Source organism: Mycetomoellerius zeteki, unplaced genomic scaffold (assembly GCF_001594055.1).
Source record: "Mycetomoellerius zeteki isolate Tzet28-1 unplaced genomic scaffold, Tzet1.0 scaffold327, whole genome shotgun sequence".
NCBI lineage: Eukaryota > Metazoa > Arthropoda > Insecta > Hymenoptera > Formicidae > Mycetomoellerius > Mycetomoellerius zeteki.
The window spans coordinates 1,483,906-1,501,496 of record NW_017257313.1 but is presented as its reverse complement, the minus strand read 5'-3'; the positions used below and the strand labels follow the sequence as shown (position 1 = coordinate 1,501,496).

Sequence of the window (17,591 nt, the reverse complement as noted above, 5' to 3'; positions counted from 1 at the left end):
TAAACAGTGAATTGGAATCATGAACAGAAATCAGAGATGCTGTCACACGCTCTTTGACAACTTTAATTAATTCACTATTAACAATCGGTTTTTTTCGAGATCAACGCGCTTTGTTTTGTCTGATTTTCTATAGCCATTGAATTTTGTATATAAAGGCCTTTGATATATATTTCAACAGTTTTACCGAATTAAAGCAAAAAATTTAGTTTCAAATTGACTTTTAAAAATTATAGCTGAGAGAAAAGACATTTTTATATGCAAAAAATTTTATTGAACAAAACGAAAATGAGACCAACGCATCAATGAAGATGAGACGATAAAATCGATTTAGACAGAAGCTTAAGATTTATCTCATCGCTGAATCGGTCAGATAAAAAATATTATCATTCCGCTTAAAGAATTCCACTTTCCAATTAATATGGCAGGGTATCCGCATAACCATCAAGTAATTCGAAGTCGTGCGAACGAGAGAAGAATAAGAAAGAGGGGGAGAAAAAGAGAGAGGCGATGATAACTTTTCTTATCACCGCGAAAAGGGGAGCGAGGTGGAACATACCGTTCCGTCGTTTCCAATTGCAATCGGGGTGTGATTCTATCGCGATATCAACCCCGCGGCGAACGACGGAGACGTTTCCGACACCTGGCGACACCATTGTCCTCGACGATGTCGCTCGACGACGCGGCGAGACGTCCTCTCGAGAGGAGGAGAAAGAGACGACTTATCTCGCGTCACGAATCTCCGGAATAGACGTTCCTGTCGATTCGTTCTCGCGTTTAATGTATAGCCGAGACGCGGAAGACTTTTTCACGCTAAAAACTCAAAGATGGTCTTTGTCTGATCGAGGCACTTCTAGCATCTCGCTCTTGAGAGGAAGAAGTCGTGACAAGAGCAGTATCACCGCGGGAGAAGACATAAGTCAATCCTTTCACGAGTCGGGGAAACTAATGATTTTCTTTTCCTTTACAGAAATACATCAAATCGAGATATATATATATATATATACATTTACTGCATTTTTTTGTAATAATTCTCTCTGCAAACTGCTGTAAATGTTGCTGTAAATTAGCGAGTGCAAGGAAAGCACAATTAGGTTGAAGTATTTTAATATTTAGCTACATCTGAAAATAATTTTGTTGGATAATTAAAATAATTACGTTAGGAATCTCAAGCATGGTGAACAATGCTGCAAAAATTTTGACATTCTAGCAACTAGCTTGAATCTTACATAATTATTTGATGATTTACAACAAACAAACTTATTTTCAGATCTAGTTAAATTTTTAGCAAAATTATTTTCTTTCCCGTACATTGAAAAAAAAATATTTAAAAGTTTATTTGTGATATTTATTTTATTGAAATAAATCTTTATTTAAATACCGCGAAACACAATTTTATTCTTAACAAATTTTATTTCTTACAATTAATAATACATATTTCACAGAAATATATATTTCATTATCATAATAAATTTTTTTGTCACATATATATTTGCTTGCGAATATTTCGAATTTTTTTCTTAATGTAAATTCTATCTTGATTCTCAGTCCATCCACAATTTCCTTTTTATATAAAAATTATCTTGACATGATGAAGGAATTCGGTTATCATGCTGCTAAGATTCTAATTCATATGCAATCATGTTTCAACGATGTTCACTACGATGAAACGTGAATCACATCGTAGTTATTACAGCGAAAATCGAAACGAAGAATGCCACGTGAATCGGCATGGTCCACGACAGGTCGAGCGGAGGTATATGAACGATAGGAGTCATATAAATTACGGGAATAAACGCAGCAGATGCACGTGACTTTGAACGCTTCTCTCTCTTTCTCCCTTTATCTCATCTCCGCGACGTACACCTGACATTCGCAGCTGCCGCGAATCGCGAGCGGGTACCGTATGCGTTTCACGTCGAGTACCAATCGGTATGGTCCGAATAAATCCGAGCCGTCAATAATCAAATACGCGCGTTGCCGCATGATGGATCTTAATCCGCCTCATCTTTTAGGGGCGAAATGCACGTGCGCATTATTTATGATCGTTTAAATGGAATCGCGGTAAATCGGTACGATAAGTATAATTAATGAATAAGTACGAGTATACGGGATATATCGGTACATATTGTCCAAACACATTTGCTTTCGAGAATCGTAATAACTTTTCATTAACACTCTGTTCCCCTCTCGAGCCGGCAGTAATTGAAACGAAAGGGACTTTGTGACATTTTTAAAGGGCGGTCTACAATGGGATTAATACGGTGTAGTAAGTTGTAAATCGTGACAAATCGACCACAGCCGAATGTGGAGAGAATAATCGATTACACAGGTCAACAAGGTTTTGTTGTTGGGAAGCTGTGGGTCATTTCCGACGTAATTTTCTGCGTAGAATCCGAATCTGAAATCAGAATTGGCCTATCACGTCAGGATTTTGAGATATTTGAGGATATATACTCGAAAAATGCGTTTTTTTGCTATTTTCGAAGTTATGATCATTAGAGTTTTCCACGTCTAGTGAAGAAAGAAAAACCGATATTTGTCAATAAACAAACAACTTATTATTTTTTTTATACACACCTGCAAAATATCCTTTTTTATGCATTCAGGTGCTTCGTTTATCGAGCGAATTTCGAGCATCCTAAAACTTTCAGCGAGAAAGTTGTTCATTCGGATATGAACAAATGTTCTGGAAAGTTTCATTTTCATTGCATTAATAAGTTTAAAACTAATGATTTGTTTAAAGTTGGTAGACGCCTTGCACTCAGAGCCGCAGCGCACAAGACGCGCTGTCCGTTATTCAAGGTCCTAATATATAAACAGTCACAATTGTGACTGTTTGCTGTCTTAACAATGGCCCCGCGTAAGTGTTTAAATGATCCTAACAGTTTTTGTTATATTTGTGGTCGTTTCACGTTTGTTAAGAACAGGATAAAGCTTGAAGATAATGTGAAATCATTTTACCGCAATTACTTCAACATTTCGATATCCAATCAAGATAAGTCTTGGGCTCCACACGTAGCTTGTAAATCATGTGTTGAGTCATTAAGGCGTTGGAACAATGCCAAAAGTAAAATGCCCGTAACTTGGCGAAAAAAAATCGTAGGTAGTCGATCAATATCTCATTTTGAAGGGTAAGAATATTACTAAATGATGCAAATAGCACAAAAGACCCAAAAAATTGGTTGCGTCCTGTACATAACCTCTAAAGTAGCATAAAAACGCATTTTTCGAGTATATATCCCCTAATATCTCAAAATCCTGACGTGATGGGCCAATTCTGGTTTCAGATTCGGATTCTACGCAGAAAATTACTTCGGAAATGACCCACAGCTTCCCGACAACATCCAAGACCCCCTTTTTTGTAGACCTGTGTTATCAATGATCAGTTTCTTATAGATTACTGTTTGTACTGTTAAAACTCAAAGGAGCAATAGTAATCCAATCTATTGAGTTAAATAATATTTTGATACTTTTTAAACTTCCATCTGTGTCAAAATGTAAATCAATTTATTTCTGTGGCTAGTTTCAAAGTAAATATCATTCGTATTAACGTATGCACTTAGTAAATAATAAACTAGAGCTGTATTAGCATCTTAAGATATTTATACTTAAGCCAGTCTTGAAATAAGAACGGCCTATATATGAAGCTTTATATTTAAGTCAAATTTAATATTTTTTCTTGAGTTTTCTTGATTTTTCTTTAAGTTTAACTCCATTGTTTTAGTCAAATTAATGACATATTAGATAAGAACAATGAAGACCTATAGATAATAAGATTGAAATAACTCAAATTGAATATAATCTGACGTTATGAATTTAACAGTGTATTACACAATATTACTCGCTGTAAACAATCCATATTATGCTTCGATAAACTGTCGAAGCAATATAAACGATCTTTCCATTTAGAACCGGTTGTTCAATCTTCAGATAAGCTACGTGATAACTTATCTACTGAATAAACAAAAGAGTAAAAGAATAAGAATATAAAAGAAAAAGAGAGTAAGGATGGGTTCAGACCTAGACTGGTAGTAAGCAGTACAGAAAGTCGAAACTATATAGCGACTACCAGAGCGACTTCTGATTGGTTGCCACTTTTCTGCTTTCTGCTTTTCTTTCTAGGTCTAAATCCATCCGAAGAGAATGAGCTGAAGTTTATCGAAAAGTAAAATCCAGCCTTAATTATTCAATCGCATCGGAGTGCAAAAACTGCGCGATGTGGAGATTCCTCTTGTCAACAAAGAGAAAAATATAGATACTATATTTTCCATGTGTCAAATGTGAGCTGTGAACGATCGTTATGCTCGATAGGATCAGTCCCCCTGGAAAGTGGATGGATTATCCGAGCGATTTATCTCAAACGTACGTCGCACAATTCACCCCCGTAACGTTACGATCCGGGAGAGGTATATTCGTTACAGGGAGAACGCTTACGGCTAAATGACACGTCTCGATACGGCTTTATTAAAAACGAAGCATCGTGCGAAAGACAGGCGCGGCCTCCTCCCCTCTCTCTTTCTCTCTCCCTCTCTTTCTCTTTCTCGCCCGCTCTTTCTCTTTCGATAACGATACAGTTCTTTGTATCGTAGCGCCGAGCCAATAACGAAAGCCGTCTCGTTAGCGCGATTTTTCACCCCGTTCCTCTCGAGCTGTCGTGTCAGCGCATTCTCGCAACGGCGGCCGCGCGTCGCCGGCGACAGATTTTAATTAACGATACGCGCGCACGAGACCGGCATGCCGGTGTGTACCTCGAAAAGGATGATCGGTCCTGGTTTTCCGTCTGTGTCGTGGTTTTCGATCTCATCCCTCTCTTCTCCTTCCAACGCGACTGACGTCACGCCCGTATCCCGCGGTTCGGAGACGCCGTGATATTATAGGCGGTGGAGACTTCACAAACCTTCGCTTCTTTGATCTTGTGAGATTATTTTAGCGGAACTATTATACGCGCCGAGGTTTTCTGTAGAACATCCTGTATGTTAATTTCTCCGAGTTCATGAGCGGGTGAAAATTCAGGAGGACGATTTTAAGACAAAGGAAGTCGTTAAGTGAGAGCACGAATGAAGGAAAGAACAAAAAAATCACACCGCTTCTGGAATTTGCTTCCAGACTTTCCGCCGTCGTTCTCGCACGGAAAGAACAATTTTGCTTAAGTATCTAAAAAATTTAGCTAGACGTAAATCTGAAAATAATTTTGTGCGAATATTAAAATAATTATCTAGGAAATTCAAACATAATGAGCAATGCTGCAAAAAATTTTGATATTCTATAGCAACCATATGGAAAAAAATAATTGGATAAAAAAAAGATTGGATTTCTAATTTTTAAAATAATTAAAAACTGATTCAGCAAATCTACAGTCGTAATATAAGTACAGACAATCAGTTTTCTATATTAAAATAACAAAGTTGTAGAGTTGAATAAAATTAGCGATTATATTTGTTGTAATAATACAATAAATTTATTAACACAGCATAGATAACTTTCTATGAAAATCAATTCAATATATAGATAGAAATTTTTTACAAATCATACTAGCTAAGATGACGTGTATTTTTTTGCTGTTGCAATAAAAAAATTGTTACATTAATCATTTTCATTGTGGCAAAAAATTAACTGAATTAACATATTAATAATTGTTTACGGACATAATTTCTTTGTTGAACCATCCAATCTTTTTAATTATACAAAGCTATAGCTTTGCTAAATTTTCAATCTATTTTTTTCCGTGTAGTTTGAAAATGTTCACACAGAATATATTATTTTGAAAATATTAATAATATCTCGATAAAATTATTTTCAGATTTGTATCTAGCTAAATTTTAAGATACTTTAGCAAAACCGTTTTTTCCGTGCGGTGTTTCACGTGGAACATAACAAGTCTGAGTGCATCCGTCATAAAAAACCTGTTAAAATACGAATTCCTTTTAAATTTGCGATTAAAGGATGTGCTCGTGTACATGTATTCCGCGAGTAAGATCTCTCTCGGTCCTGCAAGCTTTAATCTCCTCTTTCTCATTTTTCATGAACATCAGGCACGTTTTATGCCGTATTTGCCGGCGCCTCCGGTCAACCTCCATAACACTTCCGGGTGTGTTTTTCTCCATTCATGTCATCCGCGCAAATGGAATAGCACGGTGCGTACACACCGTGTATATGTAAAACGCGACGTGCGAAACAGTGGCGGATCTCGCGGTATGTTTCAGGGCTGTGTTTTGCACATGACTGACAAAACTACGAGTCATTAATACGAAAACACTTGTAAAAAAAACGTTATAAATTATACTTTGTATATAAATATATATAACAATAAAAATATAAGAATAAAAATACTAGAAATAAAAATATTTACATCATAAATACGTACGTATAAAAATATACTCGTTATTTAGATTACAAAATTGGAAAAAACAAGTTTGCTGAAGTGTATTTAAAAGTTTAAATATATAGATCTGAAAATAAAATTTTGCTGTACCATCTAAATAATTATGTAGGAAACTCAAGCATTGTGATTAATACTGCAAAAAGTTTTGACAGTTTAATAACCAGCTCGAATATTCTATGTAATTATTTTAATAGTCCGGATTTGTAATACAAAATTGAACCAATGAGAATAAATCTAATTAAGAAAATTCCTATTTCGACAAAAGCGAATCTTTAGTGCCTAAATATTTCAAATATTTAATATTAGATCGAAAATTTCTCAACTTGATTCATTCGATAATTTCTCTACTTGATTAAATTTAATAGTCCGACAAAATTATATTAAAATCTATCTCTAGCTAAATTTTTAGTTACTTTAGCAAAATCGTTCTGTCTGTCTCGCGATCGGTATACGTTTGTAATTATTAATATTATTTTGCACAGAGAGAGTTCACGACTACTGCTGTCTCCAATTGTATTTTATAGTCTTGTCACCCACGTCATATAATGGCACTCCGTTAAATAGTCTTGATAATTAAAGCTCGATGCTCTTCTTTATTCATCTGTCGTTCTCGTGATTCCGGTCCCGCGTCTGCTAAATCCACCATTGCATTGGCGCAAAGTGGTCGCCGGTCCCAGCCGACTGCCGGGAAGGCTTTCAACCCCATCCACCTGTGCGACGCGATGCAACGCGTCTCTGCTATCCCCTTTTTCAGTATTTCAATCCCACTCGGAGAAACTCCCGCGAGAGGATAATGGCGATCGTCATTTAGTCACTCGGTCCGCGGCATGAAGGATTTGCATGAAAATTACCGTTACGCGGAGTTCCTTTCTCCCTGCAGATGCAACTTCATGCCGCAACAAAAAGAAAAGAAAGAAAGAAAGAAAGAAAGAAAAAAAGACATCTTCAGCGTCAGTTGCGACGCGACGTGCCGGGAAATTATTCATGAACTTCAATTTTAACGCGTGAAGCGATTATTCTTTCAGACACCCAAGAGTGACTCCGAATAACTCCGAAATTGTTTTTTAACGCAGGGAGAAGTAACGCGTTGCACGATGACATCCAGAACCCTCGTAAAAAATTTCTAGGTTACAATATTTTAACATAAAGTACAATCAGTTATAAAATTTTTTTATTTTAATTTTTATCAATCGTATCATCGCGATGCGGGATATCCTAAGAAATAAATCCCGGTTGTACCGATCGTGCTCTGAAATTCCGAGGTAACAAAGATCTCTTCGTTATCGACGGTTGATAAAGACGGTAACGAGTACCGCGCGAGTTGCGCATGCGTACTGACCGGCATGGCTCGACTCGGCGGCTCGGCGCTATGCCGCGCGATGCGGCGGCGCCGACGGCGCCGTCAGTCAGAAACATTTCGCCGAACTGCGTCGAACGAATAGTCGATTGTGATGACGGGAATATTAACGGCACGTCTGTGTTTTGTCTGGCCGGTGTTTGCTGTGTGATGCGAAAGTCCTAAACACTTTGCGCGCGCACAAAAGAGAAAGAGAGAGAGGGAGAGAGAGAGAGAGAGAGAAAAGATCCGCGTGATGCCTCGCGACGACAGTTTGATGGTTCTGTGACACGGCGAGTTCCTCGGCGAGTCGACCACGAGCGCCCATCATGGCGGCCGCGGAACACCAGACGAACGACAGCAAAGAAAACTTTCCATATTTCACAGACTTTCCCGAACAGATACGATGCGGTTGGTTCAGGTCCAACGACCCGGACACGATCCTCACGTGCGAACCGCTGCCCAACGTAGATATCTATTTGTATGGTAGTGCTAACTGCAGGATCGTTGGTAAGAAAGGCAACTACGAGTGGATTTTTTCGATCTTTACGAAAGGTAAGTGAGACAAGGCTTTCTCGTTATTATGCAGGAAAGCAAAAGGTTGTATATAAGATCCGACGGTATCAACACCGGCATGTCCTGTCAATAAATTATGAGTGTTATCGATGAACCTTACATCCAAACGCCACGTTGTTTTGCCGGCAAAAGATTTGTTAACGCAAAATCACGTCTTAAGTTAACGTTTATAATATAACAATGTTGCCACAAATTCCTCATCCTAAAATTCCATAACTTTCCCTGATTTTCAAATAAAATTTCATGATTTTTCCCTGATGTGTTCAATGTTTTGAAATTTTTTGGAGTTTCGTTCTGATTTCGAAACTCATATATTTTGTTGAGAGTAATTTAATAGCAATGTAAATTACTATTAATGTTGCTGACACAATTTGTATTTAATTGTTAAGTTGATATTTCGAAATTATAGGTGTCATATATGTATATTAAATTTTTTTTTAAGCTAAGAATTTTAATTTTGCAGAAAATTTTGCAAAATTCCCTTGACTTTCCCTTAATTTCCAGTTTTGTGGCAATCCTGTGTAATACATACAATAATTTCGAGAAATCTTCAAACGACAGACCTTTCTTATCATCTCTTCCAGATTAACACATTTTCTATCAGTTACGTTAAGATTAACATACACTTTCCTGTTTATGATCATCGATTTGTTTCCAATTGCTTTGATAACACATTTAAACAATACGGTAGAGAAATTATACTTGTAACACCTCAGCAAGCGACACATTAATACCGATTACTTAAGCTATTCCATTTCACCTATTTTACCCTTACCAATCTTCGGTCCCAAAGGCGGTCAAGAGTTACAGAATGTGGCCTTGATATCTGACGATCATCGAGCCAATTTCTTCCTGAAGTCAGTGCAAAAGAAGAACGGTGTAAAAATCGGAGTGACGAATGGCCAGGAGTGGTGGCATGGTCCCTATCTGGGTGATTCTCAAGAAGATAAAAGACAATATCTGGTGACTGTTGGTTTCACTGCAAAAAAACACAGCACATATCGACAAGACCTATTCTTTGGCTTCCTGAACACGCCAGTGTACCTCCAGAGGATCTGTGCAGACTACTTGCTCATCAAAGACTACGAACGGATACAGAGGGCAACAGATTATCAGCAGTCGCAAATACCGTTGAGATGGAAGAACCCCTACAAATTCTATTCACCTTTCATGTCGCACGCCAATCCACGAGAGACCAAACTATCGCGGGTCTACCCATGTCCGGACGGACAGAACTTTGTCCTCACTCAGAATACGTTGTCAGACAATCGGCTAACGCCAAAGAACTATCGGGGTCGCATGCACGAGTTGATCACCCTTGAAGAGATCGCACGACACGAGCAGATTTCAAGATACAACCAGCTCTCGTGGTTACGTCTCATGTCGCATTACGTACTGTTCAACAGCGATGCCTCCACCATCGTTAAATACACGCCGCCGGGTGAGCTCTTCGCTCAGGTGCGATTCTTTCTGGCTTCTAGGAGACTCTCTTGCTGCTTTTTACTCCCTGTTCACCGCGCTGGCACACGATCGTGCGTGATATCTACTTATTCATTGTACGGTTTGTCACAGTTTTCTTGGGAACGCATGCACTTTTATATTATACACTTATTCGCGTGTATATTTTCTGCTAAATTCATTTATAGTAAATTCGATTGGATACACTCAGTGCAAACTGGTGCACGTTAAAGTCGTCATATATAAATTAATGTAAAAATGTGAGTTTGTGATGTAAATATAAAAATGGATTAAATCATGAAATCTTCAATATATTTTATTGTACTGTTAAGTGAAATTTACATTTTATAATCAAAATATTTGTATTTTTACATAGATTAATTACTTTTACATAGATTAAATCAGTGTACAACGACTTTAATATGCATTAGTGTGCGTCCAATCGAATTCACTGTCAGTTCCCGCTCAATTACGTTCACTCCCCAATTAAGATCAAATAATGATACGTCATTTCTCTTTTAATCGCTTATATCCAACGCGTGAAATTTATTGTCACCACAGATCCCACTCAGTCGGGACATCTTGGAGGATACGCAGAGCGGCAGACTCCTACAGCGCAGCTGTAATAGCGTTCTACTTAAGTTGTGGAGCAAGGAAACAAAGTTTAACGTCTTCGAAGCTCACATCGAAGATAAAAACTCGCACTCCATACATGTAAGACTAAGTAAAGAATGTGTGGCTTGTTGGGACTTGAAGGAGCATAACGAACTCGAGGTCGAAGTACAATTCGTGTTGAATCGTTTGAACTTCTGTGAATGGCATTTGGCAGTAGATAGTCTCGAGGATATGAACCTGGTGTTTCTAATGGATGAACAGCACAAGACTGACAAAGAAATTGTCTATGACTTTCTACAAGTTGACTCTGGTAATCTTAGTATCCTCTCTAATCTACTACTGGACTCGCCGCTCAATCATGAACAGAAACAAGCAGTCACTGTAATAACGTTGTCGATTAAGACTTCACCACCAGTCCTTTTATTGGGACCATTCGGCACGGGAAAGACATTCACCATAGCGCACATGCTGCGTATGCTTGTACAAAATACGAACAACCGGATACTTTTGTGTACGCATAGCAACAGCGCCGCCGATCTTTATATTAAGGAATTCTTCCATATTTGGTACAATAAGGATAAAGACATAAGACTTAAGCCTGTTAGGATATATTATAAACTGCGTTCTTTGAATACGGTAGGTGAGCAACGTTATCTAATTTCTTTTCTTTTGAGTAGCAAGGAGAACCATATCTGTCATTGGCAACTTGGTTATTTTCGCGATTTAGGTGCATCCGACGGTACAGAAATACTGCTTAATGGACGAACACGGTCGTTTCCGCGATCCAGTTGCAGCAGATCTTCAAGATTGTGGTCTAATAGTAACAACATTGGCAACATCCAGCTGTCTAATGAGCCTTAAATTATCGCCAACTCACATAGTTATTGACGAAGCGGCTCAGGCTATGGAGTGCGAGGCACTGATAGCTCTAACTTTGGCGAATCGAGAAACTCGCCTGCTTCTGGCAGGTGATCAAATGCAACTCGCACCAGAAATCTACAGCATACTAGCGAACGAGCGAGGATTGGGCATTAGCCTTTTGGAGAGAATGTACGCGTACTATCCACCGGAACATCCATGTCGGATACATTTATGTCAGAACTATCGCGCACACGCGGATATAATCAAGTACACATCCGAGACGTTTTATGATGGAATGGTTAAACCTGCCAACATGAAACTATTGAAGCACCCAATCTTTAAACCATTGATATTTTATGCTGTTGACGGCGCGGAAGAACAGGTATTACACGGATTACTTCGAAACATTGAAACTAATGTAAAATTAAAAAGGCTTGATGCAAAAAATCGAAGAAAATCCTGCATATTTTCTGTTTAAATTATTTTGTCAATTTACTGTACATATTTACAGATTATTGTGTATGTAGGCCATGCGAAACAAAAAAAATGTTCTTAGAGATAGTAAATTTTTTTAACAGATAGTTTTTTTTGTAAAAGATTTGACAATATATATAAAATGTACTGTTTTTTTTTTTGCTTAAACTTTTCAATTGGGCTTTAGAATAAAGGGGACATTCAGATCGATTTCTGATTATTAGGCTACATGCTCCACGGGATATCATCATGCCACGGAGGCAGAAGAACTAGCGAATCGTGTACTGGAATTGAGAAGAGCATGGCCAACGCAACAATGGGGTCCATATAACGATGGCTCTATTGGAGTTTTATCGTATTATCCTGAACAAGTACAACGATTGCGGATCGAATTGCGCAAGCGTTTACTTTTCGACGTGTCTGTCGAGAGAGTGTTAAACGTCCAAGGCAAACAATTCACCGCAGTTTTTATCAGCACAGTCCGAACAAGGATATCTGACAGGTATCGACTTTGCTACAAATGACACTAGCACATTTTATTTTAGAACGTTTGTACATAGTATCGATTGTTACAGATCATCCGCCGAGGTAAAAATCAAGGACTACGGCTTTTTAACGGATCCACGCTTATTAAACACTGCGTTGACTAGAGCGAAATGTTTCGTAGCAGTCGTAGGCGATCCCGTCGCTTTGCTTACTATAGGTTGCTGCAAAGATCTTTGGAAAAAATATCTAGAAATGGCTGATTTGTATGGGATGGATCGAAAAGAATTACAGTCGCATCTGAATCAGGTTTCAAAAATCCAAATATCGCCTTTGAATCCGCATGCAAGGGAATTTTTCCCTAGAGCACCGCCGTTGTGTTTCGTGCAATATATTCAAGTACCGGTTTGGTATCCATTAATTTACCCTCCACAACAACCAATGTGATGAAGCATGATGCAAAAAAAAAAATGTAAGAATTTTTATCAATTATTTTGGAACACGACTGTCCGTTTCACGAATTTCAAAACTATACATTTCGCTGGTATTACTGTCAGCACTTCTTTCGATCGCATCGATCGCCGCAAAACGAAATCTATATTGAATTTATATATGTGTGTATTGAGTCTAATTCTTATTTGTGTGATAGTATGATTGTCTATAATGTATAAAATATGTATGTAAATTGTATGTTTGTTTATATATTAAGATGTGTATCACGAGCGTTTATGATATGAAAGTATAAATCTCTTTACTTTTGTTGTACGATTGAATTATCTACTAACAAATTATTAAGAAAAATATGAACTATACCTCGAATATATTTTGTATTAATAGTTGATTGAGTTTCTTAAAACTCTTCGTTTTATCTAGACATTTAAACAATATGGGCATAATTTCATAAACATGTAATATGTGTACAGAGCGAGAATTCCATAATTAATTTATTGTATTTAGATTTTCTTCAGATTCAACATTGTCGATTATAAGACAATATATATTTCTAAATAAAAAACATCTCTTGTATCTCTTATTTAAAAAATTTATTATCTTATAATTTATATATATATATATATTACGTAATTTTATTTTTATTTTTATCAAGAATAAAACTATATTTCATAAAAATGCCTAAACATCATTCCTCAATTCTTTTCGAGATCCAATGTACCGTATTCCGAGCTACGTTCAATTGTGCTAATACTCGAAATAAACAATATCGCGTGTTAATTTTCTCGTATTAACAATGCGATGTTATCCTTCGGAGAAGGGATGATGTATCAGGACACATAACGGCGATAGATACATCGTTGATACGCGACCCGGTATTATCTAATGTCTAAAGGCAGAGCACGCGTGTACACGCAGACACGTATGCTACGTGCAGCTTCAATGCCGCTGCATCCACGAATATTCGATATGTAATTCTATACCGCGACTTGTCTCCCGCGCGATCCGATCTGCTGCTGTTAGCAGTATCGTCTCACAGAATATCTGTATGTTGATGCTAATTGAATTAGGATAGAGGTGGGGTTTCCGTCTAAAGAATATTACAAAATACCAAATTTCTTGATGCAAAAGAATACATTAGCATATCCAATTACGTTAATAATTTGAGTAATTACATTAATTCAATTCGATGCAAGGGGAACGCGGAATATGAAGAATTAGATAAAATGTATGTACCTCGAAGAAATATACAAAATTATCCTACATTAAGGAGGTTCTCCAGCTTAAAAAAGTGGAGGGGAGTCACGTGACTTTTCTTATCTTAACACGAGAATACAAAGAATGCAAAATGCCATTTACATTAAATAATGAATAAAATTTAAATAGTAAAACTATAATTTGTTATTAAAAATTTTGGTAGAAATGTTTGCCACATTTTCACTAGTGTGAAATCATATTTAAAGAGAGTTCATGAACGTTTCATACTCTTACATGAAATAATACGGTGAAACTTTATTTTAACTCGTTCTTTTATATCCATATAACTTTTAAAAATTCTTATATTTTGTTTACAATTAAATTCTTTAAAACCTTCCTCTTGTAAGAATTTAAGCTATTTTACAAAATTATTTGAAGAAACCTATATATGTGGTCAAAAAATTTGAAAACATTCAGGAATGTCTACATGTATATTAATTATTCTTATATAACTTATTTTCAATATTTTATATAATATTATTTTCAATATTAAATTCTTATATTATATGAAAAGACTGAAATACCTCCTTATAACTGGAATTTGATGATACTATAGAATGCGATCCATATACATATTATACTGAGGTGTGAGCTTTACTGTTAGTTTAATCGGATTTTATCGGAAATGAATAAAGTTTTTATTAAAAAAATCTTAAGCTTGTTGAATATTCAGTCTTATCGCGGAAAATATTGCAGCAATTCTGGGGGTCGAATTTCACTCGGCGCATACCGTGCGATCGATTTCTCGTGCGCAGCGAAAAGGAGAAATATTATCGGAATTCCATCGATAATTCCAATCGTGTTTCCTCTAATTACCGGAAAATTAAATATAACGTACATAATAACATGAATAGTTTACGCGTGTAAATACACGTTCCCTTTTTCATATTTTTCGATTAGTCAAACCGAATATTTCTAGGAAGTAATACTGATATGCTCGATCACACGAGTAATTTCTCCGATAAATATCGATTGCATATTTTACGAAGCAGACATTTGTGGTTTGAAAAAAATCAGGATAACAGTTGTATTTAAATTGCGTCGTCGTCGTGTATGATTCGTTAACGTAAAAAATAATGACGTATTTTCATCCCTTTTAGTGAAGGATTGTTTAGCTCCTCCACTTTTCAGAGCGTCGAATATTTCGTATCTCAATATCCAATTCTACTGGAATTTCGGAGTTACACTTTCATGAAAAATAAAAAAGAATAAAGAATGGAAGAGAGAAAAAGATATATAAATATACTTTAATTATAAATAATTTTACCGTAAAATTAATGTTTTACGTCAACATAAAATTATCGTTCTACTATTAATGAAAATAAGTAAAGTTTGCATAATAACGACACACAAAACTAGTTATAATAAAGTTATTAAGTCACATGCATTTTAATATTATATTATTAAAAAGTTAGCTTTTACAGGAAAATTATAATGACACTGATAAGTGTCATATTTTGAAGCAAAAAATGCAATGACATAATGAATTATAAAGATTAAGTAAAATTAATTAAAGAGAAATGATTGTATAATTTTAAAAATAAACCGTCCTCTAAAGGTTATAAAAAATACATATACATAAAAACATGTGTTTATTATACTTTACCGCGCTGCGTATAAAAATATGTGTATTTTACGTTCGTTCGCAAACATATACAAATAAACATTTACGGAATAAGATTCGAATCATCGTGATCGACCGTACCTTTGGGACGATAAAAAAAAGAAAACAATAAAAGAAGAAAAAAGAAACGTCGCGCAGTACCGATGGCAATTAATAAAAGGTAACGAGAATAAATGAGGATCCTCGACGAAGATTCGTTTCTACGTCTGTCTGCGCGATCCTCTCGAATCGATGATAAAAACAAATCGATCGCCAAGCGGGACGTTTAATTAGAAGCAAATAGTTACAGGGCGCGGACGCGCTTGTGATAGAACTTTGTTATCTTATCGTCGACGCTCTCGCCCTCCCGAGGGAGCGCTCGAACGGCCACCCGTACCATCGCGTAATCGCGATTATTAATACCAGTAATGGCGCTTCCGGTGGTTGCGTCTCGACCCGACTCGTTTGTCCCACGAATCCCTAGCTTGAAAATTCAGCTTACCCACGTAACTGCCGAGAACATTTCCCTCCGTTAAACTACCACTGGTGATTCTAGCTGTACGTTCGCCTCCTCTTTGACTCTCCTTTCTGACATGCAAATGAATTATTGGCGCGTGGGATGAAACGAATCTCGGTTTTATTCGAGATACACGGATATTTCCCGAATCGACAAATCGAATGAGATCCTCGACGTCGGCCGGCGAGTTTCACGTTGGTCAATGCACCAATTTGCGTGCGCATAATCGAGAAGTCGGATAAGCGCGTCCGAAAATATTATCCTTGCTCGGAGCAGCGCCCATTTAATGAGCGAGATAAGACGCTTTTAATATCCGCGAACGACTTACGGAACTCGCGCGATTACTCCGATAGATAGGACGCTGCCATTTCGCGACGACTGTGTGGGATGAATAAGCCAAATAGTGTTGAACGACTAGATATACGTATCCACAGTGTTACTTCGAACAAAAAAAAAGAGCAAAGAATTGCGAACAATCGATTCCAAATCGAATGTTAACTGATCACCGATTGAAATCTGCTATCGAAACTGTGCGGACGCATGATAATTAACTTGCAATTGTCCTCTCGCGCGATCCTCTCGTTTCTATCGGATTGCGTAAAATAAAACGATAAATCTTCCTAGACGCGTATCGCATTCACGTGTACTTTTCCCTTCGGTAAAATTACATCCGCGCTTAGTCCAGCCGATACCGAATACTTTTCGAATTACAGATAAAAACATTCAAAATGCAAAGATATAAAAAAGAATGTGCCAATATAACAAGACTTCCTCTCGTTAACGAAAATCTTTTTCTACTTAAAAATACTTCTTTACTCAATAATGCTTTACAAAAATAATAATTGAAAATTGATATATAATTTGATTGATATATAATAGGATATTATTATATAATTTAATAGTTATTATTAAGTCTACATTGAAAAAAAATATAGTCAATTTTAATAAATATTTAGTTCAATACTGCCAACTAAACATTTACTTACAGTAAATAAATATTTGTTCAGTAAAAGGAATAATTGTTAAATCAAATTAATATTTCTTGTATCAAATAAATATATCTTTATATTTAATAAATATTTAGTTGGCAGTATTGAACTAAATATTTGTTAAAATTGACTACATTTTAGTGTAACGTCTAGAAGATTAGGGCCGGTATTCATATTTTGTTCTTATTTTAAATCCATCACAAGTAATGTTTTAAGATGCTTTAGGAAAGAAGATTGAAATTCGCTCTTCTTCATTTAATTAAGGAAGACAGAATGAGCAATCCCCCTTTTTTTCAGCGGTAGTTCTCCAAGAATATAAAAATGGATAAACAAATTTCTAAAGTCGCTTTAAATAAATCTCTTCAAATAATATAAATTAAATTCACCGATTAAGTTGATCCTATATGCTTTTCAGATTATGTAAAAAAAAATATTCCGAGATACTTTCCTCGTGGATTCGTACGGTAGATGAAATATGCGACACATGCAATCTTCATGCACGGTAAGCAGTGCATAAACCGGAGCACAGAATCATACGTTATCTCCATCAATTCGCGTATGTGTCGATTATACCCTCGCTTTCGCGGTGT

General features: G+C 36.5%; 2 protein-coding genes across 2 annotated transcripts in view; one reads left to right on the top strand and one right to left on the bottom strand.

Annotated features, from left to right (window-relative positions):
* The window catches only part of LOC108725149 (prolyl 4-hydroxylase subunit alpha-1), a 107,349-nt gene that overhangs the window by 5,713 nt on the left and 84,045 nt on the right, over positions 1 to 17,591 (bottom strand). The gene's annotated exons all lie outside the window — the stretch shown is intronic.
* On the top strand, positions 7,806 to 12,979 carry LOC108725148 (Helicase with zinc finger). The gene is made up of 6 exons (XM_018451962.1): positions 7,806 to 8,273; positions 9,088 to 9,752; positions 10,314 to 11,003; positions 11,095 to 11,610; positions 11,927 to 12,204; positions 12,278 to 12,979. The coding sequence occupies exons 1-6, from the start codon at positions 8,048 to 8,050 to the stop codon at positions 12,630 to 12,632; spliced, it is 2,730 nt and encodes a 909-aa protein (XP_018307464.1). The 5' UTR covers positions 7,806 to 8,047; the 3' UTR covers positions 12,633 to 12,979.

Coding starts and splice junctions, on each gene's coding strand:
- LOC108725148 (XM_018451962.1), top strand. CDS start 8,048: ATGGCGGCCGCGGAACACCAGACGAACGACAGCAAAGAAAACTTTCCA. Junction 11,004..11,094: donor AACTGCGTTCTTTGAATACG/GTAGGTGAGCAA, acceptor TTCGCGATTTAG/GTGCATCCGACGGTACAGAA. Junction 12,205..12,277: donor CGAACAAGGATATCTGACAG/GTATCGACTTTG, acceptor CGATTGTTACAG/ATCATCCGCCGAGGTAAAAA.